Source organism: Penicillium digitatum, chromosome 1 (assembly GCF_016767815.1).
Source record: "Penicillium digitatum chromosome 1, complete sequence".
Lineage (NCBI taxonomy): Eukaryota > Fungi > Ascomycota > Eurotiomycetes > Eurotiales > Aspergillaceae > Penicillium > Penicillium digitatum.
In genome coordinates, this window is record NC_089384.1 from 46,520 (window position 1) to 71,675 (window position 25,156).

The window sequence follows — 25,156 nt, forward strand, 5'->3', positions numbered from 1 at the left end:
AAGATGCGCTTCACTAATCATGCTGCTACAGATTCAGTAGTTATTACGCTCAACAGCAGATGTCATGTCCGAGATAAACTACGTACCCAGACCAGGTTCCAAGATGAAACCCTTTCCACCCAATTATTCCCACGCTTTAGCCCTGAACCACATTCCCATGTGCCATGAGCCTCGGTCAATTATGTCTTAGTCTCAAATCTTTGGATATGAAAAGTCAGACCATAGCCGCATATTGTATGTGAATGGTCAAAACGAGGCAAATTGACGTGGCCTATAATATTTTGTTGTTTGCTCCCCGATCCCTTTTTAGTCAGGAGGCGTAAATTAAAGCTGGAATTTCCGCAGGCAAAGCACACAGAGAAGTCAAAAAACAAAGTAGAAGCGAAGGAAGAGGAGATAAATGCACTCCCACGGTTCGTCCATGTTCTGACCATCATGTCCACATGTCGTGTATGGGTGACGAGGGCAACAAATTTAGCCTGAGGCCTCCATCTCTTTGTGAGTCTGCTCAACTAAAGAGAAGAACGAGACGCTCTACTCACTGGCCTAGAGGATCAGTAAACTTGAACGTATTGGACGAATACCGACCAGCTTCAATAGATGTAAACAAATTCATCATTCTCCCGATCGGTCAGATCCTGAAACGCATTGTCCCCAACTTGCACAGTCTCATGTCCAGCCTCCTCTAGTTTGTCCTGCATATCGTGATAATTATTTTGCATCGAAAGGTCAACCATTTCAGCTCTCTTGCCATTCTTCAAACGTCGACGGGCTTGTTGTTGGTTGAGGAGCCATAGATTGGCCCACTGGATAAGAATAACTGCGGCCAAAGTGCTGAAAATCCCGAGGCATGCCCGCAGACCTAGGTGGTAGGCTGGCTTATCCTTCTCATTGAAGAGCAACGGGCCAATAATATTTCCAGCCGAGCTTGCTGCACTGTAAAAACTCATAATGACGGACTTCTTGGTGGTGCCAGCTGTGTTACCGATGATCCAGGTCACAATCAACGGATTTCCGCCAAATAAGAATGCAAGGAGGTAGTAGCCAGCAAGCAGTTGGTTCTGCACAGACTTAGTCCTAGCTACCGCATATAAGATTGCTAGACCAGCGATTACGGGCAGCATGAAGGCTGCGATGATAACACTCTTCACTCGGGCGGTTTGAGCAAGATAGCTTGCCAGCAGAATGATAATGAATTGCAACGCGCCAAATGGCATGGTAAGTAGGGTTGTCCTGTATTTATCGTATCCAAGGCCACTTATAATTAGTGGGCCGAAGACGTTGGTCACGCTGGCGCCAATGTTGAGAAGCATTGTCATTCCAATCCACAGGTATGTTTTCGGCTCCAAGCACGCCTCGAGGACATGACTGAATTTGAACTCGGTGTTTCCGGTTCCAGTCTGGTTGGCTCGAAGTCGCTCCATTCCTTGAGCTTTCTCCTTATCGTTGAGAAAGCGAGCGGTCGATATATCATTGTCCAAGCGCCAGTAGATAATTGGAGCAGATACGACAGTTATTAGGCCAACTGCAAGAAAAATTCTAAACGTGAGTCAGAATATACCACTCTGGAGGGCTGGAAAATCTTTTTTTCCTACATTTGCCATGATTTGAGCACATCTGACTTTATCTGTGCCAGTCCGTATGATAAGGCAGCTGCAACGACGGTTGCTAAACCATTTGTGCTATACCACGCGGCGATCCGGATCGGTTGCTCTGCACGACGGTACCATTGACTCGTAATAATACCAAAGAGAGGGAGACAACCAGCTTCGAACAACCCTAAAAAAAATCTAGTGACCATCAAGGAGTTGAAGTTGTGGCACACAGCCATGCATGTCTGCGCAATTCCCCACCCAAGGCATAGTATTGGCATCAGGATTCTGTGAGGAACTTTGACAATTATGTATGAAGAAAAGGGCTGCCAGACAAGCTGTGCAATGGGTCCGATGGAGCCGATCAGTGAATATTCATTACCGGTGAGGCCTGTGTCTGCCTGCAACCCGAATGTTGCTCCATACCCCAAGACTGTCTTATCGAGGATCTGCAAGAAGTAGACCCAGGCGAGCACAACAAGAATTGTCCGGTCGGTCTTGTGGCAGATGCGCTTACTGTCTTCCTCGGTCAAAGGGACGCGTAAAATGCCGCTATTATCCATGAGTTTGTCCCCCTTCTGGGGCTCTGCCGCTTCGTTTTGAACAGCATCTAGTTTGGACATGATGGGATCTTGCAGTTTAGGGGAATATCTAAGTATCCCTCGGGTCTAGCCTATCAAGGCATATTTATATGGTCAGTTCCAGAATCCCACGTCATCAATATCTGGTTTCCCCGTGTTGCCCCGTGATCCCTCAATTATCCCCCACGTCTCCGCATCTCCACGAAAGTCTTTATGCGCAGCTCAGATGTTAGCCAAGACTGTTAGCAAACAAGTCTTGATATTTATAGATAATTGCTTTCGAAGTCGTCTGGTCGATTAGAAATTCCTTGTCTCTTTTCACAAACAAAGCAACATCGAAGTTCAGGGTGAAGATCACCATTCGGACATCCTGTTACCGAAATCAACCGAAACTGGGGGGGTCGTGGGGGTGAACTCCTTACCTATGTTGTAAATTCCCACCTACATTCCTACCTTCAAGGCCTAAGTAGGTGTGATGGGGGTGCTACCTAAGCATTTTTCTATTTGTTGGTCGGGTATTAGAGTGGATTGTCGGCGTTTGAACCAATTTGCCGTTGTGCATTGACATTGGCAAGATACCGACTACGGCAGCCGATTTGGACCAAATTTGACAAGGCTTATTAATACATGTATAAGATTCACCGCTAGAGTTTCCGCCTTTATAAATTATAATATAACCGTGCCAAGCGCCCAACCACCCATCCTGGGTAGTTGGTGCGCCCCACCAAACGCAAAATTTCCAATTTATCATCACTTTTGTACCTATTTTACACTACACCACGATGTCAGACCGAACTAAAAAAATGGAAATCCAAATCTAGCTTGCAGTCAAAGCCTTCTCCTAGGCTAACAAGCCTAACATCGCCCAACTAGCGCGGGAATTTGACGTACCATACCATCGGCTTAGGGCTAGGATTCATGGCCGTCAGTCCTATACCGACCGTGCCACAATAACCAGATCCCTAAATTCAATTCAAGAAAAGGCGCTCACTAGCTGGGTTCAATCCCTAGATAGTGCGTATACATTACCTACCGCAGAGATGGTTGAAGGTGCTGCAAATGCCATTCTAAAGAAGGCTGGTGAAGATCGGATTGTCGGCCACAGTTGGGCCTATCGCTTTATCACAAGACTACCCCCTGGATTCAACTATATCACCCAACATCTAAAGGAGAAATCGAGGGTTGATAGTGAGTATTACGGCGCCTTGCTTCTTTGGTTTAATAACCTTACCCAGGTTATGAAGCAACACCAATTTCTTCCACACGAGATCTTCAATTGGGATGAAACCGGCTACCGAATTGGCGAAAGTAAAGCACGTAAGGTTATTACCTCGCGTACAACCAGTTATATTGCTACCGGAGGCCAGTCGGAATCAATTACTGGTATTGAATTTATCTCTGCCGATAGCTGGTTGATGCTACCATAATACCTATATGGAGGAGTGGTATGAGAATATCACTACAACCGATTTTCGAATTAAGCCTACTACTAATGGCTGGATTGACGATGAAACCGCCCTTCAATGGCTATTCTCCTTTCATGAAGCTACTATTAAGTTAGTAAAGAAGGGTAGGCCAAGGCTTCTTTTAATGGATAACCATGGCTCCCATCTTACATTCGAATTTATCGACTTTTGCACACAAAAAAACATCATCCCATATTTCTTTTTACCCCATACAACACATCTCTGTCAACCGCTCGATGGCCCAGCATTCCAAAGCCTAAAACATCATTTTCGTACGATGAATAATGAGATTGTTATGTGAGGTGGAAGTGCAAGCAAAAAACGGGATTTTTTCCGGATCATTCAATCGGCTAGAGATGAAGCTTTTACCCAAAGAACAACAAGATTGTCAGGGTGCGGGCTGGCAGGACGGTACGATAGGAGATGACTGGTAGGAACAGGTCATAACAGATCAGATTCCACTTGACAGGTACAGGCAGGGGCAGGCTATTATACAAGACGTAGCTCGAAGAGCTACAACAGGATCTAGAACTGAAGTTCAGATAAACAGGTCAGAGATCACGTGCCGTGATCTTCCTCTAACTAAGCATCACGGTTCGCACCGTGACATAAAAATAGGATTAAAAGATAGAGCTGGAAGTTAGAAAGAAGATAAACTAATGTTGAGAGCCTATAGGCCCTTGGTTAGCGAGATAGAACATAAATTAAATCTAGGCAAAAAGATTTATTCGGAGATACCAAGTATCTGAATATTTTTTCTTTTGTTGCACAGTTTTTGAAAATGCTCTTGGAAACTTCTTTCATCGCATGTGGCTGCATCAACAGTTCTGCGAGATCACTCAAGCAACCCTCCACTAGGGCATGGGCCACGGACACATTGTAAATGCGTACATTTTTAGCAATGGCAAAGTTTCAGGTATTCATAGTTCCCTCCTTTTTGTGATATCTGATGTGACTTTTCCTTCAGTAACACGATGAGAGTGGAATCACTTAATATTCTAACGAGCTTCCAAGTGCAACAACCAGTCAGCATATCAAAATAATCTCGAGAGCAGGATTCATACTCGCATGCATTAAATCACTTGACTTAACCCCCGTGTTTTGCGTGAAGTTTATTTGAAATTCAGAAGACGGATGTTCACCCGCTGCAAGATGGATCTTTGTGTTCAAAAATACAATTTGTTTGATCACTGGTTTGATATTCAGTCCATCTTGTGACTGTTCATTTTGAAGACTCCTAGCACGTTGCATGACTAGTGGGACTGCACAGCTGTTCCCTTGTCCCCGCGAAAAGCTCACATCTCTGGACCTCCTATAGATGTTCCCGTCTGTTGTCACTTAAATCACGTTCAGGGGTGAGATCGGCTGGAATCAATACCCTCAATGTCAATTTCAGACGGTTACAGGTAGTTGGACCAGGTTCACCTGGCAAGCCTTGGAATCAGTGGCTAATAGCAGACCTTGAACAACAGGCAAATCTTCAGCATAAGCACTGTTGGTATCCAACTTTGGCTAGACTTTTTCCTGATTTGTTTACTAGTCCAACGTTTGAAGGGGTTATGCTGAATACACATGCAACCAGATGAAGCCACTCTTGAAGCCACTGCTCTCCACACTCAGGAGTAGTATCCTAGAATAATTGGCTTGGTGTACAGATTCGCCAGTGACAGAGTGCTTCTCCTGGTTGAAACACTAGGTGGCCTTTCCATTGCGAACACTCTGAGCGCCAAAAGCAGCATCATGAAACGCAGCACTTCTAAGCCCAGTATACTCTGTGATGGGGTCCGCTGGTCTTTCGTTGGGCTATGGTGTAGGGGCGTGTAGTGTAGACCAATGGGACCTGCTCCACCTACCACTACACATGCCTCAGGTGCACACCCTATCGTGGCGACAGATCCAGGGCCCTCTCAACTGGATTTTGCAAAATGGTTTGTCCTTCTGTGCGTTTGGTATGAGGTAGACCGCACAGGGGATGTGAAGAGGAATACAGAGGCTATTCGTGCTTTCTTCGCGTCAGGCGAGCATGTTACACCAGATCCTGTACCCGAGTTTGCCGGTGTGAAAAGCAGTATGTGCACTGCCGCACACTGAACAGCGGGAAGGCATGGCCAAATTGGTGTAGTAAATTCAATTAGGAAAACCTTACCACTTTTCATTTCTCTATCGCCGAGGTCAGTTGTTCCGGTGTCGCGTTGGAGTAACCATTTCTTGCCGGCTCTACTAGATTGATATCCGGTCCATTAACCGCTACTGTGACACCTGGTCACCAGCAGTTGCCTGCCTAAGTGGCGGTACCTTGGAGCTGAAGAATTTTGTGCCGCATGTCTTCCCATTCTAGAAGCTCATGATGCCCTTCAACTTTGTGCTAACATTCGAGACGGCAACATCAAAGGTGTTGGTGGTCGGTAAGTTGGAGGCTTCCATCTAGATGTCGCAGGGAAAAAATTGTTTTCGGTCGAAATTAACCTCAGCGCTGCTGGACCTGGTGCCCGATCGAGACACTCCTTTTTTTCGGTGGCATCTAAGGCAGGAGAATGGCACACCGACGGAAACAATGGTCAACAATACGAGGCTTGATTTTATATAATGTGCCAGTTTTAAGCCGGAAAAAAAAGCCTGCAACTCCCACGATCCATTTTTACCATTGTGTTTCCTCAAAAGGATGACTGACAAAATATCGATTCGATGACAGGAATTGGGTCCTTGGAAGAGTGGTCTCCAGGGCTCAAGAGTGTGTTGTGCCCGGTGCAGTCAGGGCCGCTGTTGTACGGTTAGTGAGAGACCACTTGCTTTTATTGATTGCGTACTTACGTGAAGAGACGACATGGCTTTTTCAAAGACACCGTTAGAACATCTCTTTGACTTGTTAGCATCTTTCGAAGCAGGATTTGTGGAAAATTTATCTCACTCTTCCTCGATCGCGTGGCAATCATTCAATGGCACATCGATGCCACGGCTCTTGTCGGCTGTTTCAATGCCCACCTGCATGGTCATGTTAGCCATTGGATTATTGACTTCAGGAAAAGCATGCCCACAATTGTTCTATTGGAGTTCTTCGCTGCCGACACAGAGAAAAACATCAGGCTTAGAAGCGAGAGCTGTTTAAGACCGTACATGACGCAGATGAGAGGCAGAGATCCAATAAGACTAGATCTCAGGGTGTAAGATGCTCAACAGTGCCTGGAAGCCTAACGCAGAAGGTCATTGATTCTTACGGCAAGAAAATGCCATCTGTCTTTTTCATAATGATGATATCCCTTGCGTCAGTTTCTCCTGCGAGTGCCAGGGGTAGCGGCCAACTGGGTTGTAAAAATCACACCCCCTTCTTTGCAGTGGTCACAGCTGTACGAAGTACAGAAGTACCTAATGCTCCATAGTGAAGGATCAGCTCTGGAACTTTTGACCTTTCATTTACTCTGTACGGAGTACATCGTAGGCTGTGATCGAGAAGCAGTGTCGATTTTGAGTACCCTTGAATCATGGAGGGGGTGGGATTCTGAACTATATAGACACCCACAGTAGGTAGAGCATCTTTCCACAACTCCGATGCGTTGTGTAAAAAACGCTTATATAATGACATCTGAAGTAACTAGTTATCCTAGGAGTGTAGAAGAACTGGAAGTGATGTTTCCTGGTCACTCCCACCTCTTCCTACTTCCACTTCCACTTCCACTTCAACCTCGTTTGATCTTTTTTCTTTGTGTCTTCTCAACTACGCTCATCTTCACAGTCCAAAATGGGCTAGAATTTTTGATTCGTTTCAAATACCTGCGGACTGGGAGAGTCATCGCATGTAGCCATGAACGCCATGAACAACGGGTCTGAGAGAGATGATATTCAGTCAATGAAGCTGTAGATGAAACTGGAGATCTCTGGATGCGTTGTAAAAGAGAGAAGCTATCTACAGGTTTAGCTAGACTAAGGACTAGGAGTGAGATTCTGTAAGGATCGCATGGTTTCTATTGGATAGTGCTAAACACCAGTTATAATGTAGAGTTATTACATAACATGCCAAGCCCTCGCTTATCCAACATGAAACCCCTTTTTCCTGTGACCAATTGCTTGGTCCGAGCGCCGCTGAGTAGCGGCCTCAGGCGCCGAGAGTATGCAACCCTGCAATCCTCTCGGGAGCACATCCCTCCCCACCAGATCTGGCTTACCGTCCCGGAAGCCAGGTATGTGAGGCCATTCAGACTCCCAGAAGGGGAAATTGGCGTGGTCAATGTAGGTGGTTAGTTGGCTTGTCCCCAACCTCTCATTTCTTCCCCCGTTCTGGTGTCGTTCCCCCTCTGTGCCCACTGCACTTCTTCCACTCCGTCTTCCACTTTCTTGCCGGGCCCATTGCTCACTTGGTATGTGATCCGGCCTTCTTTTCCAGAGCGCCAAGTACTGACGCCAAGTTCGCGAGGTAGTGCACATGTTGTTTCCCTCTGTGAACCGGCTCGCTGTCCCCTCGCCTGACCCTATCGACGTCCCAGTGCAGGTTCAGAGGGTAACACGATGGTCGTCATGTCCAGTCGTGCTTCTTCTCCACTGTTCGTGCTTGCGGAGCCACAGGACAGTGCGATGACTTCGTCGTGAGCTGGCGCAGCTGCAGTTGAACGTCCAGCTCGTCCAGCAGGACTTTAGCGGGCTCGAGTCCCTCCGTCGTCGGGAAGAAGTCGCCTCGGCTCTACCTGGCGGCGAGATCGACTCCTGTTGGCTGATTTTGTCGCCGACGATTAGCTTGCTCCGCCTAGGATTCCTTTGTTCTTTGTTCGGTGGTGTCACTTGTCTCTCTTCCTTCGTTGACACCTAGTTATCAGCAGATTCAATACAGGACCGTTTCTATCGATTGCTTCTTCGTAGATTGCCCATTGTGGTATTTCCTCGCCTTCGCTCGCCCGCGTGCTTGTTGCGGCGGCGGATCCCAACTCATTATGAGTTCATTGCGTAGCGACGTGGCTTGCGGAAGAGGTATGGAGATGTTTGATGTGCTGGTGGAGCGTCCTCCATTTGCTGATCTCCTTGGCCACCCTCTTCAGGTTCGCCGACGTCATCTAGATCCATATCATGAATCTCTTCTACCCTTCCTTGGGTAGGCTCGTCCAGCCATTGCTGTTGGCAGAAGTTCTCTTCCTGAGTCTTCTCTTCCGCTTTGTGGGCGGGATTCCAATCCCTTGGTTGGGATTCTTCCACTTGTTCCGTGGGAGCGAAGCCCATGCCTGGTGCTTCCTTCATCCTTTCATCCGCTTTGTGGGCGGGATTCCAATCCCTTGGTTGGGATTCTTCCACTTGTTCCGTGGGAGCGAAGCCCATGCCTGGCGCTTCCTTTGTCTTCTCATCCGCTTTGTGGGCGGGATTCCAATCCCTTGGTTGGGATTCTTCCACTTGTTCCGTGGGAGCGAAGCCCATGCCTGGCGCTTCCTTTGTCTTCTCATCCGCTTTGTGGGCGGGATTCCAATCCCTTGGTTGGGATTCTTCCACTTGTTCCGTGGGAGCGAAGCCCGTGCCTGGTGCTTCCTTCATCCTTTCATCCGCTTTGTGGGCGGGATTCCAATCCCTTGGTTGGGATTCTTCCACTTGTTCCGTGGGAGCGAAGCCCATGCCTGGTGCTTCCTATGTCTTTTCATCCGCTTTGTGGGCGGGATTCCAATCCCTTGGTTGGGATTCTTCCACTTGTTCCGTGGGAGCGAAGCCCATGCCTGGTGCTTCCTATGTCTTTTCATCCTTCTTGGTGGCCGATGGCTGTTTCCTTGCCTTTGTTGCGACATGTCGCAGCACTTCCTCCCTCCCCACCAGACGTGAGCGTACCCCTGAACGCTCCATTGCGTCCCATTCCGCCCTGGAAATGGTGGCCAGCTCGTGGTAGCTCGGCGGCGTCTCCGAGTCCGTGTCGATTATCTCGCCGCCGTCGAGTGGGTGTCGGATGTCCAAGCCTTTCCGACGAAGTTGGTACTTGCCACCTGATGAGGTCCATAGTTGATTGGGGTTCTCAACAAATGCGTCGACAAGTCGGCGGCCATTCACCAAGTTCCTTAGTACTCGCCCCCCAGGTTCGGCGAGTGCGTACGTGCCGAGGGGGTGTGCTTTTAGGATCTTGTACGGTCCGAACCATTGCGACTCGAACTTCTGCTTTGCTTCGTTGCGGACCAATACCCATTTGCCCGGTTGGAGCGAGCAAGTGGTGACCTTCTCGTCCTGGATTTTCTGGGCTCGGATAGCCTTGTGTAGGAGTGCTTCGTTGGCCTCGGCCCGTGCGTGGTTGACGGCCATGATCTTGTTGTCCAATTCCGCAGGGCCTCGGATTGATGTCACCAGTTCCGTGTCTCCTGGCAAGCGTGGGTGGGTGCCGTACACCAAGTAGAATGGGCTTTTGCCGGACGTTGCATGTTCCCTGACCCTTGTGGCGAACAAGGCTTGGGCCAGGTATAGGTCCCACACCCGAGTGGGTTTCCCCATGCAGTATTTGGTGAGCATCCGTCCGAGCAGACCGTTGAAGTTCTCCACCTTGCCGTTCGTCCGCGGGTGGTACGGCGTCGTTGTCCTGTGCTTGGCATTGATCAGCTTGATGAAGTATTGCACTGAGGTGGCAAGTAGGTTGGCGCCATTGTCAGTTAGGAATTCCGCTGGCGCTCCGTATACCGTGAAGATATCTTCGTGGAGGAATTCGGCGATGGCTTCCTCTGTGGCATCTGGCAAGGCCTTTGCGAGTGGCCAGCCTGTGGCGTAGTCGATCGCCGTTATGATCCAGCGGTTTCCACTTGGCGTCGTGGGTAGCAAGCCGATGAGGTCGATTCCCCATCGTTCGAAAGGCTTGATACCGGTGCTGGCCAAGTATTGCGCTGCTTCTCTCTCGAAACATTCGTTTCTCCCCTTCGACACCTGGCAGTTCGGGCATAGACGGACTGTCTCTTCCGTGTCCTGCCGTATCCCTGGCCACCACGCGCGGGTCCGTAACACCCCGCGGAGACCTGGGTGTCCGAGGTGTCCGTACTCCTCGTGCATTCTCTTCAGGAAGTCCTTCCTGAAAGGGGGTTCCAAGTATGGGGCGGATGACCCGTCCCCATGTAGGAAGCGCAGCCTTGTGTTCTCCTCCTGCGTGGCGGCCGCTGGCAAGGGGGATTCGTGTATTGCCAGCTTGCTCGCCCAGCGCATCACTTCCTTCCGAAGCATCTTGTCGCTTGGTAGGCTGCCAGTCAACAGATACTGAATGGTGGCCGCATACCACTCTGCTTCGGCAAACCCGCCTACCTTAGTCATCAGGTTCAGCTTTCCCCAAGTGGGTGTTCCCTGAGCCATATTAGCCGGTCCTTCTCCGATGAAGTCAGGGCGTCGGCTAATAGCATCAGGTACGACCGCTTCTTCTCCCTTCCTGTATCTCAGTTCGAGGTTATATGCCTGGAACTCGTCGATCCACCGCGCGAGGCGCTTGCTGTAGGTCCGGGTTGTCGCTAGGTACTGGAGACCCTCATGGTCGGTGATGATGGTGGTCTTTGTTCCGTTTTCCAGGTACCTGTCCCAGGTGCGCAGTGCTTCCTTGATCGCCAGAAGCTCTTTCTCGTGCACCGGGTAGTTTAACTCTGCCCCTCTCAGTTTGCGACCATCAAAAGCGACTGGGTGCATCTTCCCGTCCTGGCCTTCTTGGCCAAGCACGAATCCAATCGCCCATTCGGACGCGTCGGTCTCGATTGTGAAGGGCTTTGTTCGGTCGGGCTGGACAAGAACAGGGGCGCTAACAAGCGCTTCCTTCAAACGCACAAAGGCCACCTCGCACTGTTCGGTCCAGGTGATAGGACGGAATTTCCGCTTGCGTAGCTCTTCGTCGGCCTCCTTCGTCAAGTTGTGTAACGCCACCGCTATCTTTGCGAAGTCCTTGACGAAGCGTCGGTAGTACGTGGCCAGTCCTAGGAAGCGGCGCACTTCGTTGACGTTTGTGGGTCGGGGCCAGTCCTTAATCACCTCCAGCTTCATCGCGACCGCTTGTACCTTGCCGTCCCCGATGATGTGGCCGCAAAATTCCAGTTCCTTGGTGACAAATACGCATTTCTTCGGCTTGGCGTAGAGTTTCTGTGTCCGCAAGCACTGGAGCACTTCTTCCAAGTGCGTGTAGTGCTCGTCGAGTGTTTGGGAGTATACCAGTATGTCGTCCAGGTATACAACCACCGACCTGCCAAGGTATGGCCGAAGGGTCTCATTCATCAGGGTCTGGAAGGTTGCCGGTGCATTGCAGAGTCCAAAGGGCATGGCTCTCCATTCATACTTTCCCCAGACGGTGTTGAAGGCTGTCTTCGGTACTGCGTCGTCCGCCATTCTTACTTGCCAGTATCCCGCCGCCAGATCGATTTTTGACAAGTACTTTGCTTGGCCCACGATGTCCAACAAGTCTTGGATCCTCGGGAGCGGGTATCCGTTCTTGGCGGTGAGCTCGTTGAGGCCACGGTAGTCGATACACATCCTCCATTCTCCTCCCGGTTTCTTGACAAATACCACGGGGAAGCCCCAAGGGCTGGACGATACCTGAATCAGTCCTCTATCCAGTAGGTCCTTCACTTGTCTCCGTAGTTCTTCAAGCTTCTCGTGCGACAAGGGGTAGGCGTTGGCGTTCACTGGGTTAGCGTTCCCCGTGTCGATGTGGTGGACGAAGCTCCGTTCGGGGGGGAGCTCCCTCGGTAGGTCATCGGGGAAGACGTCCGCGAACTTCTGGAGTAGTTCGGCCAAGCGTGGGTCGCTTGTTGAAGGGTCGAGGTCTTTGCAGTTCGTGGCGTAGAAGACCGCGTACTCGGTGTCCTTTTCCTTCATAGTTCGTCGGATGTCCCTTTTAGACAGTAGGTTTAGCGTTCCTCTGTTCTCTCCCCCGAGCGTCCGAGCGTTCACTGCCCGTACTTCGTGCTCTCCGTACCGGTCTGTGAGCCACATCTTCTTCGTGGGGAAGCTAACGTGGGGATCGTGCTTGCACAGGAAGTCGTTGCCAAGCACCACGTCGTACCCCTCCACGTCGACCGCCCCTACTACCTTCATTCCGGTCCATCCGCCTAAGCGGATTACCACGTTCGTTGTGCCTTGCGTATACAGTGTGTCGCCATTGGGCAGCGACACCGGCAAGGACTTACGTTTATCCCATTTCCCGCCTAAGCGTTTTGCGGTTTCCAGCGAGACAAACGTGTGGCTTGCTCCGCAGTCCAGTAACATGCGGCAAGCGATGGGGTTCCCGGCCGAGGCGGGGCGGTGGAGGGAGCCGTCGAAGAAGTTGAGGTCCTCCCCGAGGGCATTTAACCTCATTGTCGCGCCCTTCGCGTGTTGCTCTGCGCGGATTTGGCGCCGCCAAGTTTCAGTTTTGTCGGGGCGCCCCTAAAGGCTTCCGGTGCCACGCTTGGTGTCAACCCCGGCGCCGCCTGTTGAGCGGCCTCCGCGTGTGAGGCGGGTTGTCCTTCTGCAAGGGGTTGATTCTCCATCGTGGCGGTTGGTTTGGGGGTTCAGCAAGTTGAGTCTTGGGTTTCTAGGAGGTTGTTGTCTTTCCTCCTTTCCTTTCTTCCACTTGCTTTTACTTCTTAGGGGCCCCCACTTCGCCCCTAAGGATACGGATCCTTGACCTCGGCAGAGTTTCCGTTGTGTGCCCTAGCGACGGTGTCTTTAGGTCCACTTGCTGGCGCACAAACTCCGCTTCCTGGCCCCTGGATCGAAATTCCTTCGCAGCCGGGTTCTGTGTGACTCCCCTTTTCTGCTGCTCGGCTCCCTGAGGCCTGTAGGCGCCAGGGACTGGTTATAGGGTGCGGTTTCTCATCGAGATACCGCTGCTTCCCCCTTCCAGCTTACCGTGGGAGGTAAGGCCTTTAGCAAGACATGCTACCAGATGAGATTCTGTAAGGATCGCATGGTTTCTATTGGATAGTGCTAAACACCAGTTATAATGTAGAGTTATTACATAACATGCCAAGCCCTCGCTTATCCAACATGAAACCCCTTTTTCCTGTGACCAATTGCTTGGTCCGAGCGCCGCTGAGTAGCGGCCTCAGGCGCCGAGAGTATGCAACCCTGCAATCCTCTCGGGAGCACAGGAGCAAACAAAGAAGTCATGTGACTTCTAACAGGGTCGCAACGCGACGCGATTCTGTGTGGTTCCATCCATGATGCATTTGCTTCTTCATCAGGACCCACCAGCTGGGGTGGTCGATTTTCCAATGTAATTAAACGGTTAGATTACGATACACCCTTGATTTCGTGCAGCAAAAATACCTGAATTGCCTCAACTTCAAGGCCAGTTCCCGTCAACGAACCTAGGACCACATCCTCGGAGATAGCATTCTCCATATCCTCAACCGAAATTTTTCCAAGCGAGAGAGCCCGGTTTGGGGTTGAAGTCATGTCCACGGGGGAGTCGAGTCCTCCTGTTAAGAATGCCGCCACCCAAAGAGCTTGGACCTCTGCAACAACGGCTATAGTTGATGATAGAATAACACCGAGCGTTGCAAAGGAGCGGTCGCCTCGTGCGACTAACTCGGGTGCAACCATACGGCGGAATAGCCGATATGGCACCAGCTTGTGAGGTTCGGCCCATGAGAGAGGATTCCGATCTGTGAGAGCGCATCTCGTCGCATTTAAAGTCTTCCGGATCATGATCTCAGAACGTCGATCTAGATCTTCCCAGTGTTGGATACGGCTATTGATGGTAGTTTCCAGTGGTCCATTGATTCGTTCCGGTGTTTCTGCTGGAATTTCGGGACTCTGGCGAATTTCCTCGCCCCCTGAGTCCACCAAAGCTGACAGCCCCAGTTCTAGACGGAGACTTGCAGGTTCAAACCGAATCGGAACTATTGGCTTATATCCGGTCGCGTAGATAATCAGGTCAACTTGCTCGATACAACTGCTGTCCGCCAAATGCACAGAGGCCTTTGTGGGTGAATCTGCGGTTTTCTCTGGCCTGGTGGCGACTATCTCCATGATGGCTGATCGGTGCACGTTGACATGTGGCAATCTAATCGTTTCCCAGAGGTCTCCTTGATTTGCAATGCCAATGCCCGATGCGCACGAGACAACACTAGAAGTCATCAATCACTGAGTATTCCGATTGCCATCTCACTGGACCTACCTGTTCTCTGGGCGAAGCTTTTCCATTTTCGGATCTGAACCATACTGCGCCATGTCCTCCAAGCCTTTATCAACCGATCGCCAGAGCCAACGAATCCACCATCGGCCAATTGGATTGCCATGGAACAACCGCGCTAGCCATGAGCCCTCCCAGTGCAGACCCCCACAAGGTCCCAGAGACAGACGTTTTGGTGTCTTGTAGCAGCATGGGTTGAGATGGGTGAGAAGTCGGCTGCTCGCAGCCTTGTCGCTTGCAACGGTTTCTCCTTTCAGGAGAGTGGACATTGGCGGTACCATCCACGCGGGCCCCACACCTCGATCCCGGATGATCCAGTGTACTTGGACCAGATCTTTCTGTGTAGACTTGAGGTGCAGCTTTGGCTGGTTGCGATGTAGAGTCGCGAAAAAATGCACTAGATCAAAGGCTGATTTTGCACCCCCATAAATAGCCACCGATCGCAGTTGTGGGAAACAAGACTCTATGACTGGAATGCTAACAGTCTCGGGCTTGGTTGCTTTGAGTGGCTGATATCCTAAGTATTTTCTTGCCCAGTCGCCAATATCCTTGGCATGGATGACGGGAGCAGGGTTATCGGAGGCCATTGATGATCCCTTTGTGTTGGGTAAATTTGGTACCGAGGTAAGTCCTGTAGCCAGTACCAACTTGTCGCAGATAATGGTGATATGGCGACCCGGGGACGTGGAAACACTGATGTTTAGCTTCCACTCTTTGGTGTCTAGACGGCTGATGTTGTCAACCTAGAGATCAATTAGAACCCCTGCAATTCGGGAACGATCCGAGAGTATCTTACCGTCCAGTTCAATCGTATGTGTTCTTCGAGCTGCCATTTCTTAACCCATGCACGAAGATATCGGTTGATCTTCCAGCCTGCAATGAACTGATTATGTGTATTATCCGCATCTTTCTCTGGAACAACGTCGGAAAGAGGCAGATCACTGAATTCATAAAGTCCATATGAGTTCTGGCTCAACAAATTTGGGTAAAGTCTCTCCTCAGCCCAAGTGCCCCCAATATCCGAAGCAGAGTCGATCACAAGAAGACGACTTTCGAAGGAGGCTGCTGGGGGAGCATCGATGCTCTCTGTAAAATAGGCAGGAATTTCAGCGATTTCATCGGTACTTTTGGCTGTGCTTTTATCATCAAATGCTCCCATAATTTGCAGATACGTCTTGGCCGCGATGAGACCGTAGAGACCTAAACAAGTTAATCAACGTCCAATCTGAACAACTGTTACCAACCTGCTCCGACTATCACGACTCGTTCCATAGCTTTTATGATTAGAGAGGAAGGAAAAAGGAGAAGGGGGGAAGGGGGGGGAGAGAGCATTTAATTTGGAAGTGTACAATGAAAGAGCAACAATACGAAGGAAATGCTCGGAGATGTAGTGTTAATATTGTTCCTGTGGGGGCACCGCAACAATGAAAATCGCTTCAATCAATCAATCATCAATCAAAGTTCAATTAACCTGTTGCAGTCTAACTAGTTGCGTATGACTATGCAGGCGCTTCTCCAACCGAAGCAAGAACTCGAGACCCAACGCCGAGCGGGATCGCTCCCAGAGTATACAGATGATGCCGAAGTGAGGAGTGCAGAATCAGCCCATTCCCGTAACCCGTTCAACCCATACCCGCAAAATGAAAATCGCTTCTCTTACTCCATAAAGAGTGAAGAAACATTAGAGAATAACGAAATCACGAATGTATTACAGATTACATCCACTGAAACCATTCGATCAAGTTCCGAAAACTCGTGCTGCAAAGTAGTATCATTTATCATATCAAAGGAAAAATTCGCCAATCCTCGTTGTCACTCACACTTGAACAACGCTGATGTTCAAGATCAAGGCCACGTAATTGACTTGTGATGATCTCAGACCTCCTCCTCTTAGATACCTCACAAACGCTCTGCCATGTATTCTGCCAGAATTATCCAATCTGGAACGTCCGGCATTGCTGCTCCACCCCCTGTGGTTTGAAACGACCACTCAGCCAAAGGACCTATATCGATTGAGTCCGAAATTTCGTCAATGTTTCGAAAATTTGGGGCTATGCATCGTCTCTGGTCTTCATGCCCCATCTCTTGGTAGTCCCATACATTGTTGAAACCATAGATCTCTGTCATCATTTTCTCCATTCTACAAGCCTGGTAGAAGGCCCGACCACCCGAGTGGCGTTTGTCTAGCGCGGCAATTACACCCGTCGACCGATTTCCTTCTGATCCTCATGGTCTAGTCACGGTCTACGGGATGTTGAAAAATAGGTCGGGGATGCCGGGCATGCGCGGCTTACCCTCCGCTCCGATCCTGTGATCGGTCGAAGACTTTAGATTGCATATCCTCATGGGGAGGTATGAGCTACTGGCAATGGCAGTGTCATTGAGATCTAGATGCCCTATGCCTATATTTAGGAACTCACGTTCCACTCTAGATGAAGAATTGACAGAGTTTCAAGACACTAAACACTGGATCTCGTCCCTCGATTAGTCTTTCTATACATTTGTTCGTTCAGCATTCACAATGTCGACGCTTAAGAATTCCTTCAGACTTGGAGAAGTAGAAGGCCTTCCTACCTCCGCCAACGATGATTCTCCAGCTCATCCTCTCCCTGCCTCGTGGTATTCTTCGCAAGATATGCACGAACTTGAGCGACGCGCCATATTCAGCCGGAAATGGCTTCTTACCACACACAAGCTACGTTTTTCTAAGACAGGTGACTGGCTCCGATACGACATCGCCGGGTACGCTTTTATTTTGGTGAAGGATCGTGAGGGCAATGTCAATGCTTTCCACAACATCTGTCGCCACCGTGCGTTCCCAGTGGTAACCGAAGAGCGTGGCACTTCCCAAATTTTCTCTTGTCAATATCATGGATGGTCCTACAGCCTTAATGGCAAACTTGCTAAAGCACCCGGGTATCAAGAACTGGAAGGTTTCGACAAAAGCAAGAACGGCCTTCTCCCGATCCATGTTCATATTGACGTCAACGGTTTTGTCTGGGTCAACCTTGATGCCGGCAAGAAGCCCGAGATCTCATGGGAAGATGACTTCAAAGGAATCGACTTCCAGTCACGCTTTGAGAGGTTTAACTTTGAAAACTACAACTTCAACCACGCCTGGGAGATGAGTGGAAATTATAACTGGAAGATTCTGGCAGACAAGGATAACGAATCCTACTTTCCTTTGATTTTCAATTTCAGCTCACATGCAATGGATATTAGAGACGTCAAATCCACACCTGAGGAGATTGCCAATGGACTGAATACTGCCAGTGCTTACTATTTCCCTAATGCTGCTATGACCGTCTCGTAAGCATACGTGTACCCCAATGTGACCCGGATGATACTAATTGATTGCGCAGGCCGCATTTCTTCTTCATGCAACGACTTGTGCCTACGGGCCCCACCACATGCTCGGTGCGCTATGAAGTCTACCGCAACAAGAACTCTAGCGATGACGAGTTTGACTTCATCAACCAAACTTACAAGCGGATGATGCCTGAAAAGAAATGTCTCTGCGCTGAAACACAAAAGAATGTCAACACAGAGGTCTCTGTGAATGACCAACTCCACCGCACGAAAGAGGGATTAGTCTTCCAGACTCTCGTTCGTAGGTTGATTGCAGAGCACCATAAGCGGGAGGAGGACGCAGGGGAGCAGTTTTGGCCCGCACAACAAAGGCTCCCCAAGGAAGAGGCTGTAAGCAAAGATGATATGGACTTTTGCTCCAAGCTGACAAGTAATAACGGATCAACTTTGACTGCGGGGGGTTGTTGTGGAGGAGGATGTGGAGGTGGACCTCCCACCATTGCAGCTACGGCACCTGAGACTGTGGTGATTCAATGATGTGCATAGTAGCTTTTTTTCTGTCAGTCTATTTGATTTTTTCAGCCGTTAATGTTTTTTTTTTCTTCTGAAGAGGACGTGTTACATGCAACCGTGGGATATTTATCAGTGATCACGAGATAGGCACATGCATCAACAGTCAATTAGGCACGTAGATTCTATCACAGGTTGAGCCTTTGCTGGCAAAAGAGAGTATAATTTTCTGGCTGACTAGGCCATTTGGAAATTTATCATATCAGGGCTCGTATTCACCAAAAGAGACAATCCAAGGGATCATTTGACCTTTTTAGGTACAAATTGCACCTCAGATTTCCGATTAGGGAGGAACCTATGGGAGAAGAGACACTCTTCTCCGACTCTGATTTGAGTACATCTCCCGAGGTTATCTCGTTCTCCCCTCTTTTATTCTTGTCTTGTCTATCTTGTATTGTCTATCTTGTCTTGTCTATCTTGTCTTGTCTATCTTGTCTTGTCTATCTTGTCTATCTAATCTATGTAACCGCCATACCCCGCTAAATCTTTCCCACTTTTTTATTTTTCCCAATGATGCCGCGAGAGAGCACTCGCGGAAGGCTGCGTTCCCACGAGGCCTGTCTCAACTGCAGGTAAGCTGATAAACAAATGTCTGTCTGTGAGTGGGAAATAATCTCCACCTAGAAGAAAGAAGACCCGATGTCCGGCTGAGAAACCGTCCTGCTCAAGCTGTGTCCGCCTAAATCAGCCATGCATTTACACCACAATACCCAGAGGGTCCCGGGGAGGGCAATCCGTATGTACTGGCTTGTGGCTGTCAGGAGTTGATCATTGACTTGAATTCTTCTTCTTTTCTACAGGATGACAGGCTAGCATTCCTTGAAGAGAAGGTAAATCTTATCCTAAGTGGCAGACCAACTCAAACACTTGCATCAGAAAAGCCGCAAGAGACAGGAAATGGAATCTCAGAAACACGATTTCCTCTCACAACATATCCGCCATCCATTGAACCGAGCACAGTCAATGAGCCATTCTTTCTCGGGATTGGCCACGAGGACTCAAGCTCTCAGCCGTCATTATCTGCGATCGCCAAGGCTATTGATCTTTACTTTGAATACTGCCATCGACAACCAATTTGGTGTTTTGACCGGAAAGATGTCTCAGACCCAAGTTATCTGTCAGAGGAGCTCGTTTGTTGCCTACTCGCCTTGAGCTCACGATTCTCAAGAGATCGTGACCATTTGCAACATTATGGAGATAGTGCAAGAAGCTTGGTCATGCTTCGCATGGCTAATGGCACAGTGGAGCTTGAAACCCTTGAAAGCCTCTGCCTGCTCTCATATTCCTCATTTCTAGGTAGGAGCCTCAGCCAAGTGAAAAGATTTGAATCGTTGATTGTATTCTAGATGGAGATATACATCTCGGTCGCTTCCATCTTGGTCTTGCGTTACATCTTTGTCGGTCAGCAACGCTGGATCTGGAATCGAGTTATGCCGAGGAAGGTCCTCTGACTGAGCGTAAGAAACGTCTATTCTGGAGTCTCCAATGTCTGGAGCAGTCGTATGGGCAGCAAAATGGGTTCCTTTGTGTACCATCAGAGGCCATGCGCACCTTCCATGCTGCCTCCAGTTGCGACCGTAAAAAACAAGATCGGACAGAGCTGAGACCTCCACCTCTACCGGTGGATGATCTCGGTTGCTCGAAATCAACAGATTTGGGTATTTGGAGCCTAGCAGTCCACTTCGGTTGGGTCTGGAGCAGAGTTCGAGCATATGTCTCCGATTGTGCTCGAAATAGGCTCAAAGAACCTTGGCGGCACGATTCCATGTACGCCATGGTGCTTTCTGACCTTACAGAAATTGAAAACAAGCTGTCTCAGTGCCATCGTTATGACTCGGTCAAATTTTACGAGCGAACTGCAGAGGAGATGAGATCAAGCCGAAAGTACTGGACTCCGTGGCTGAAGCTGCAATTCACTTACCATTGCATTTTGACTGTTCTGAACCATCCTTTTCTCTATATTGTGGCATCACAATACAATGACAATCTGGCAATCCCGAACGCTTTCTGGAGACGGTCATCCGAGTTGGTCTTGCTACACGCTACCTGGCTAGTCCGCATGATAGACATGGTATCGGAGAAGAAGATGCGCCTGATCGATCCATTCTTCGGACACGCGGCCGCCATTGCAGCTACAGTGCATCTGTACTACTGCTGTGCTGCAGATCCACGACTCAAGTACAAATCCAAAGTTGATTTCACAAAATGCCGAAGGTTCTTGAAGAGCTTTGTGTCTTTTTCGACTGCTTGTGGAATCTTGGTGGGTCTAATGAAGCCAAAATCAGCTTCCAAAGCTAACAAACACACAGGATCAAACGCTAGACAAGATGACTCGAATTGCTTCCGGTTCAGAAGACATAGATCATGAATGGGAACCTGAGAAGATTCATCTCAGCATACCTTTAATGTGGGATGTTCTTCAAGTCAACTGTAAACCCAAGCCACACGGAGTGTCCACGGGCGGCTTACTACATCCATCATTGACTCCAACCGTCTCTACAGAGGAGGCGAAGGATAGTCCAGCCTTGACTCTAGAGGTCATTGTTGCAATGTCCCCAAACATTACAGTTAACACTGCGGATGGTGGTCAAGCTGCCCACATTCCACCAACCAAGCCGCATACATCTTCCACCTCAGCTTCTTCTGACCTCGACCTTGGTGAGAAACTTGTTGCGCCAGCCGACAGTTTAATGACCAATACCCCCTGGCTATGGACAGATCCCTCGCAATTTGTTGATTTGGAAAACAATGTGGGATACCTAGATTCCGAATCCACTCTTGGAAGCATTGACGGATTTTCCACATGGTGGGATTTTGGAAACCTATAGGACTAATATGTTCATTGACTTCTGCTACGGCATTCCCGTATGTCTCGGGCCGTAACTCTCGTTCACTTATCTTTTGTCCCAAGGCCCCTATGCGAAAAATAACCCCGTGCGAAAAAAAAAAAAAAAAAAAACTCCTAACAAACCCAGATGAAAACATGATTCCCACGCGCTCCCGATCAAGTCATGACGCTGCCACCGTCTTCAACCTCTTGTGCAAGGCAGCAAAGTTTCGCCTTATAGCGATTTCGGTGAACTGAGCTCCAGTTGTTACCACTGGACACTTCTTCGAGGGCCCCTGGATCAAAGAATCATTACAGGGCCGATTGAAGTAAGCAATGCTGTATCGACCACCATAATAGTCACCGGGCTCACTAGGAGCCTTGACACGATTAAAAGTCGATTGGAACTGGTCATCCGACCAGGACATGAATAAATCGCCAACAATGCACACGATCTCGCCAGTCTTGGCCTTCACCTTGGTCCATTCGTCCCCAATTCCAAACTCTGTCACCACCTCGCGACCGGGACAAATTTCCAGCCCATCCTGGCCGTCCCTCTGGGAAAGTAAAGTCAAAAAGTCCAAAGCGGCATGTGCCCCTGCTCGATGATGCGCCTTGCCGTCGGAAAATTCCGGCAACTCAAAGTAATGAAGTAGACACATAGTGGTTTGCGAGTTCGGTCGTCAGATACCATAACAGTCGATAAAGAATCTTTTCTGGAACCCCAGACCCCGTGCATAGCATCTCATCAAATGTTCTGACACTTGTTGGGCGTGGTTCATGAAATCGAGTGAGACGGTCCGGAAACCAGGTAGGTCGTCGTACTTGACCCAGAGATCATCCATATTCTCGCTGAACTGCAACTGGTATAACTCTTTACAGTCGGGCTGCCTGGTAGAAGGCCGGATTTGTGATTTCTTTTCCCATCCAACGTTGTTTGGTTTCCACGGTACAGTTGCTTTGACGTCGTTTGATAGATCGTAGAAACGTTTTGATATTGCAAACTTGGATTCAAGGTTTTCTTTTTAGATTCTATGACCTGTCAAGTTGAAAATTCCGATATTCTCAGCGGCTTCAATCAGTTGATCAGTGATTTCATTTATCCGACCTTCGAAATCGTGCATCGAGACAAGTGGAATGTCTCTATCGACATTTCGGGCTTGAGATGCCTTTCATCTCATACCAGTGCAGGAACTTTACATTTGTGCAAACGGTGATTCAAACAGTCATAGGCAATGTCGCGTGCACACTGGTGGCTCGGCCGAGCTGAAAAGAATTGTGTGGGGTTTCACTCGGATTTCCACGCTATTGAACGGGAAGTTGGAGTAGAGAATCCAGTGATTGTCGAATATTTCAGTTCGAGTGTTGCTGTTTTGTCTGTTGAAAGACAATTGCGTTTCCAAGCCCCTCCTCTCTGATAGGTCAGAGGCATGATCGAATGAATCAGTTGCAGCCCGATAACATGTTGCCTGCATTCCTAAGAACTCCGACACCAACAGCGCCCCTGAAAAGTCACAACAATTTTTGGGTGTCAAAATGGAGAACAGGTACTTTTTGCACTCGGCTTCCCGTAACTCTTGCAGCTCAATGGTGTAATCCCGGGCCATGTTGTAAACCCTGGTCAGGTTCAGATTGTTTCGGGTATCATTTATGTGTTGATTCAATTTATCCACATAGTACACAGTGATTTACATGACATAAATGTACGCAAAAAGAAAATTGGGCCAGCCCTTGGTGCCGAAATAGATACAGCATCTGAGAGCAAACTTTTGCACCAGTGAGCTATATGGTTGATCCGACAATACCGATTGCTCTAGTCAACCTTGCGCACTTGGGTCACAGGCGAACGATATACGCGGCGGCCATGCAGAATGTACAAAGCAATTGCAAAGATTATCACCGCTCCAAAAACAAGGATAGACCAATTCATATCCACCGGGGTCGGGTGATTGGCGGTTGGGAAGAAGGTGAAAATTATGGCAAAGCAAAGCCAAGCTAGTGAGAAGATATTAATCGCCAACCCGAACATACCGAGTGAAAATCGCGAGCGGGGGATACCACCCGGTTGAAAACGGAGACGAACGACCGCAGCAATTGGCAAGATGTAAGTAGTAAAAAGTGCAGCGATCATCACAGATGCGACAGCATTGAAAGCCGCAGTAGATCCGATGTTGATCAAGCTCAGCAGCACGGTAATAATGGTTGACACCAACACAGAGCAGATGGGAATTTGGGTATGTCGATTTACATGAGCCAGATGCTTCGAGAACGGCAAGGCATCATCGCGAGCAAAAGCAAAAGTCTGGCGAGAGACTGTCGCAAGAATGCCGATCGCGCTGCAGACTTCCATGACAAGAATGATAGCGGCCACAGCATTGATAGCAGCCATGGAACCGGTAGCATGATTAACTGCCGGGAGGAAGGAGAATCCACTAGCCGGGGCAAGCACATCCTGTATGTCCCCCATCTTATACAGCAAGGTGATTAGTATGATGAAACCGAGGCCGCCGTTGATCAAAGCGGTCGAAACCATACACCATGGTACAACAAAGGCAGCATTTTGGACCTCTTCGGCTAATAGAAGTTAGCCAGTATCGCGAATTACGAGAGATGCGATGTTTGACTAACACATATGTGTAGCAGCATCCGGGCCTGTCCAGGAGAAGATTGGAGTCAGCTGGCCCACCAGACACGCGAGGCCCATGCTCGGCCATTCGCCAGAGTTTGTGAACTCCTTCCAGACAGATTCCCCAGAGGCCTTTCCTGGGGACATAACCCACATCAGGACGACAACAACAATGAAGCCGAAGAGGTGAATGGCGAGGATGAGGCCCTCCATGGGAGGGAGAATCTTGTAGCCCCAGGTATTCACCACAGTTCCGACAGCGGCGATAGCGATGGTCAGTAATGTCCCATGCCAGCGCTCAAAGCCATATACCCAACCGGAGGGATTCGAGTAGTTAAAGACCAGTAATCCTTGAATCAGAGTACCGCAAAGGTAGCAAATACTGGCAAAAGCCGCCTGCCAGCCTAGAACCGAAAGCCAACCTGGAAGCTGGATTAGCGCTAGAGATCATTAGATTATAATTGGAGGTGGGGGTTAACCGGTGAGATAGCTCAAGAACCGTTGACATCTTGGCCAGGCGAATTCACTGACCCAGTGGTACTGTCCACCCGACGTTGGGGAGCTGGCTAGTCAATCCCCGTGCGCAACAGGCAGATGGGGAATTAAACTTACATTGAGGCAATCTCAGCCATGGAGATAACGGCGGCGAAAAATCCCACAAATGATCCAAGATACACATAGACCATGCCGGCTCGTCCGCCATCAGTAAGGCCGTAGGTACTCGTGCTGTGTGGTATTCCACATTATTCCCGGTTCCTCGTAAGATCGAGCGTCCAAAACTCACAGCAGAATCGACTCCCATGTGGCCATCAAGGTCGTTGTGAAACCTAAGATCGAGTAAAAACGGAAGTTTCTCTATTGTTGGTCAGCATAGGGTATAGTTGCGGGGCGCGCAACTCGCCTTCAACTGTTGGGTCTTTCCGAGACGTTGCATGTCCCAATCATCCTGGTCGGTCGTGTCTATGTCATGGCACACCATCTTCTTGTTAGATGCTCCCTTCATGGTGGATGGATGAGGGGAAAAGGCAGACCAAAGACCAAAGGGGCCTTGAAGGTCCAAGGGGGAAAAGCCCGAAAGTGGAGCCAAAGTTTATTTTTCTGT

The 25,156-nt window shown here is 49.2% G+C and overlaps 11 protein-coding genes across 11 annotated transcripts; 3 read left to right on the top strand and 8 right to left on the bottom strand.

Annotated features, from left to right (window-relative positions):
- Positions 1–593: 593 nt before the first annotated feature.
- Pdw03_2329 (Major facilitator superfamily domain, general substrate transporter) lies at positions 594–2,215 on the bottom strand (the record flags this gene model as incomplete). Its single annotated transcript, XM_066100152.1, has 2 exons — positions 594–1,539; positions 1,596–2,215. 2 exons carry the CDS (start codon positions 2,213–2,215, stop codon positions 594–596), a joined length of 1,566 nt encoding a protein of 521 aa, XP_065955552.1.
- A 4,078-nt stretch (positions 2,216–6,293) lies between these two features.
- Positions 6,294–6,755, bottom strand: Pdw03_2330 (O-aminophenol oxidase; the record flags this gene model as incomplete). Its single annotated transcript, XM_066100153.1, has 4 exons — positions 6,294–6,399; positions 6,451–6,495; positions 6,548–6,621; positions 6,675–6,755. 4 exons carry the CDS (start codon positions 6,753–6,755, stop codon positions 6,294–6,296), a joined length of 306 nt encoding a protein of 101 aa, XP_065955553.1.
- Positions 6,756–7,671: 916 nt separating this feature from the next.
- Pdw03_2331 (uncharacterized protein) lies at positions 7,672–8,437 on the top strand (the record flags this gene model as incomplete). Its single annotated transcript, XM_066100154.1, has 4 exons — positions 7,672–7,814; positions 7,876–7,991; positions 8,052–8,131; positions 8,237–8,437. The coding sequence occupies 4 exons, from the start codon at positions 7,672–7,674 to the stop codon at positions 8,435–8,437; spliced, it is 540 nt and encodes a 179-aa protein (XP_065955554.1).
- A 119-nt stretch (positions 8,438–8,556) lies between these two features.
- Pdw03_2332 (microtubule-associated protein 4) lies at positions 8,557–9,225 on the bottom strand (the record flags this gene model as incomplete). The annotated part of the gene is made up of 1 exon (XM_066100155.1): positions 8,557–9,225. The coding sequence occupies one exon, from the start codon at positions 9,223–9,225 to the stop codon at positions 8,557–8,559; it is 669 nt and encodes a 222-aa protein (XP_065955555.1).
- Positions 9,226–9,333: 108 nt separating this feature from the next.
- Pdw03_2333 (Ribonuclease H-like protein) lies at positions 9,334–10,920 on the bottom strand (the record flags this gene model as incomplete). Its single annotated transcript, XM_066100156.1, has 2 exons — positions 9,334–10,165; positions 10,616–10,920. The coding sequence occupies 2 exons, from the start codon at positions 10,918–10,920 to the stop codon at positions 9,334–9,336; spliced, it is 1,137 nt and encodes a 378-aa protein (XP_065955556.1).
- Positions 10,921–12,295: 1,375 nt separating this feature from the next.
- On the bottom strand, positions 12,296–12,900 carry Pdw03_2334 (Retrovirus-related Pol polyprotein from transposon; the record flags this gene model as incomplete). The annotated part of the gene is made up of 2 exons (XM_066100157.1): positions 12,296–12,436; positions 12,505–12,900. The coding sequence occupies 2 exons, from the start codon at positions 12,898–12,900 to the stop codon at positions 12,296–12,298; spliced, it is 537 nt and encodes a 178-aa protein (XP_065955557.1).
- Positions 12,901–13,818: 918 nt separating this feature from the next.
- On the bottom strand, positions 13,819–15,994 carry Pdw03_2335 (flavin-binding monooxygenase-like protein; the record flags this gene model as incomplete). Its single annotated transcript, XM_014681599.1, has 4 exons — positions 13,819–14,656; positions 14,708–15,465; positions 15,519–15,922; positions 15,967–15,994. 4 exons carry the CDS (start codon positions 15,992–15,994, stop codon positions 13,819–13,821), a joined length of 2,028 nt encoding a protein of 675 aa, XP_014537085.1.
- A 1,249-nt stretch (positions 15,995–17,243) lies between these two features.
- On the top strand, positions 17,244–18,568 carry Pdw03_2336 (Rieske 2Fe-2S family protein, putative; the record flags this gene model as incomplete). The annotated part of the gene is made up of 2 exons (XM_014681600.1): positions 17,244–18,031; positions 18,085–18,568. The coding sequence occupies 2 exons, from the start codon at positions 17,244–17,246 to the stop codon at positions 18,566–18,568; spliced, it is 1,272 nt and encodes a 423-aa protein (XP_014537086.1).
- Positions 18,569–19,111: 543 nt separating this feature from the next.
- On the top strand, positions 19,112–21,429 carry Pdw03_2337 (Fungal transcriptional regulatory protein, N-terminal; the record flags this gene model as incomplete). Its single annotated transcript, XM_014681601.2, has 7 exons — positions 19,112–19,173; positions 19,226–19,337; positions 19,402–19,431; positions 19,478–19,731; positions 19,803–19,897; positions 19,948–20,861; positions 20,911–21,429. The coding sequence occupies 7 exons, from the start codon at positions 19,112–19,114 to the stop codon at positions 21,427–21,429; spliced, it is 1,986 nt and encodes a 661-aa protein (XP_014537087.2).
- Positions 21,430–21,610: 181 nt separating this feature from the next.
- On the bottom strand, positions 21,611–22,090 carry Pdw03_2338 (Oxoglutarate/iron-dependent dioxygenase; the record flags this gene model as incomplete). The annotated part of the gene is made up of 1 exon (XM_014681602.1): positions 21,611–22,090. One exon carries the CDS (start codon positions 22,088–22,090, stop codon positions 21,611–21,613), a length of 480 nt encoding a protein of 159 aa, XP_014537088.1.
- Positions 22,091–23,241: 1,151 nt separating this feature from the next.
- Positions 23,242–25,057, bottom strand: Pdw03_2339 (Amino acid/polyamine transporter I; the record flags this gene model as incomplete). The annotated part of the gene is made up of 6 exons (XM_066100158.1): positions 23,242–24,002; positions 24,057–24,476; positions 24,534–24,616; positions 24,667–24,780; positions 24,839–24,909; positions 24,956–25,057. 6 exons carry the CDS (start codon positions 25,055–25,057, stop codon positions 23,242–23,244), a joined length of 1,551 nt encoding a protein of 516 aa, XP_065955558.1.
- Positions 25,058–25,156: the final 99 nt, after the last annotated feature.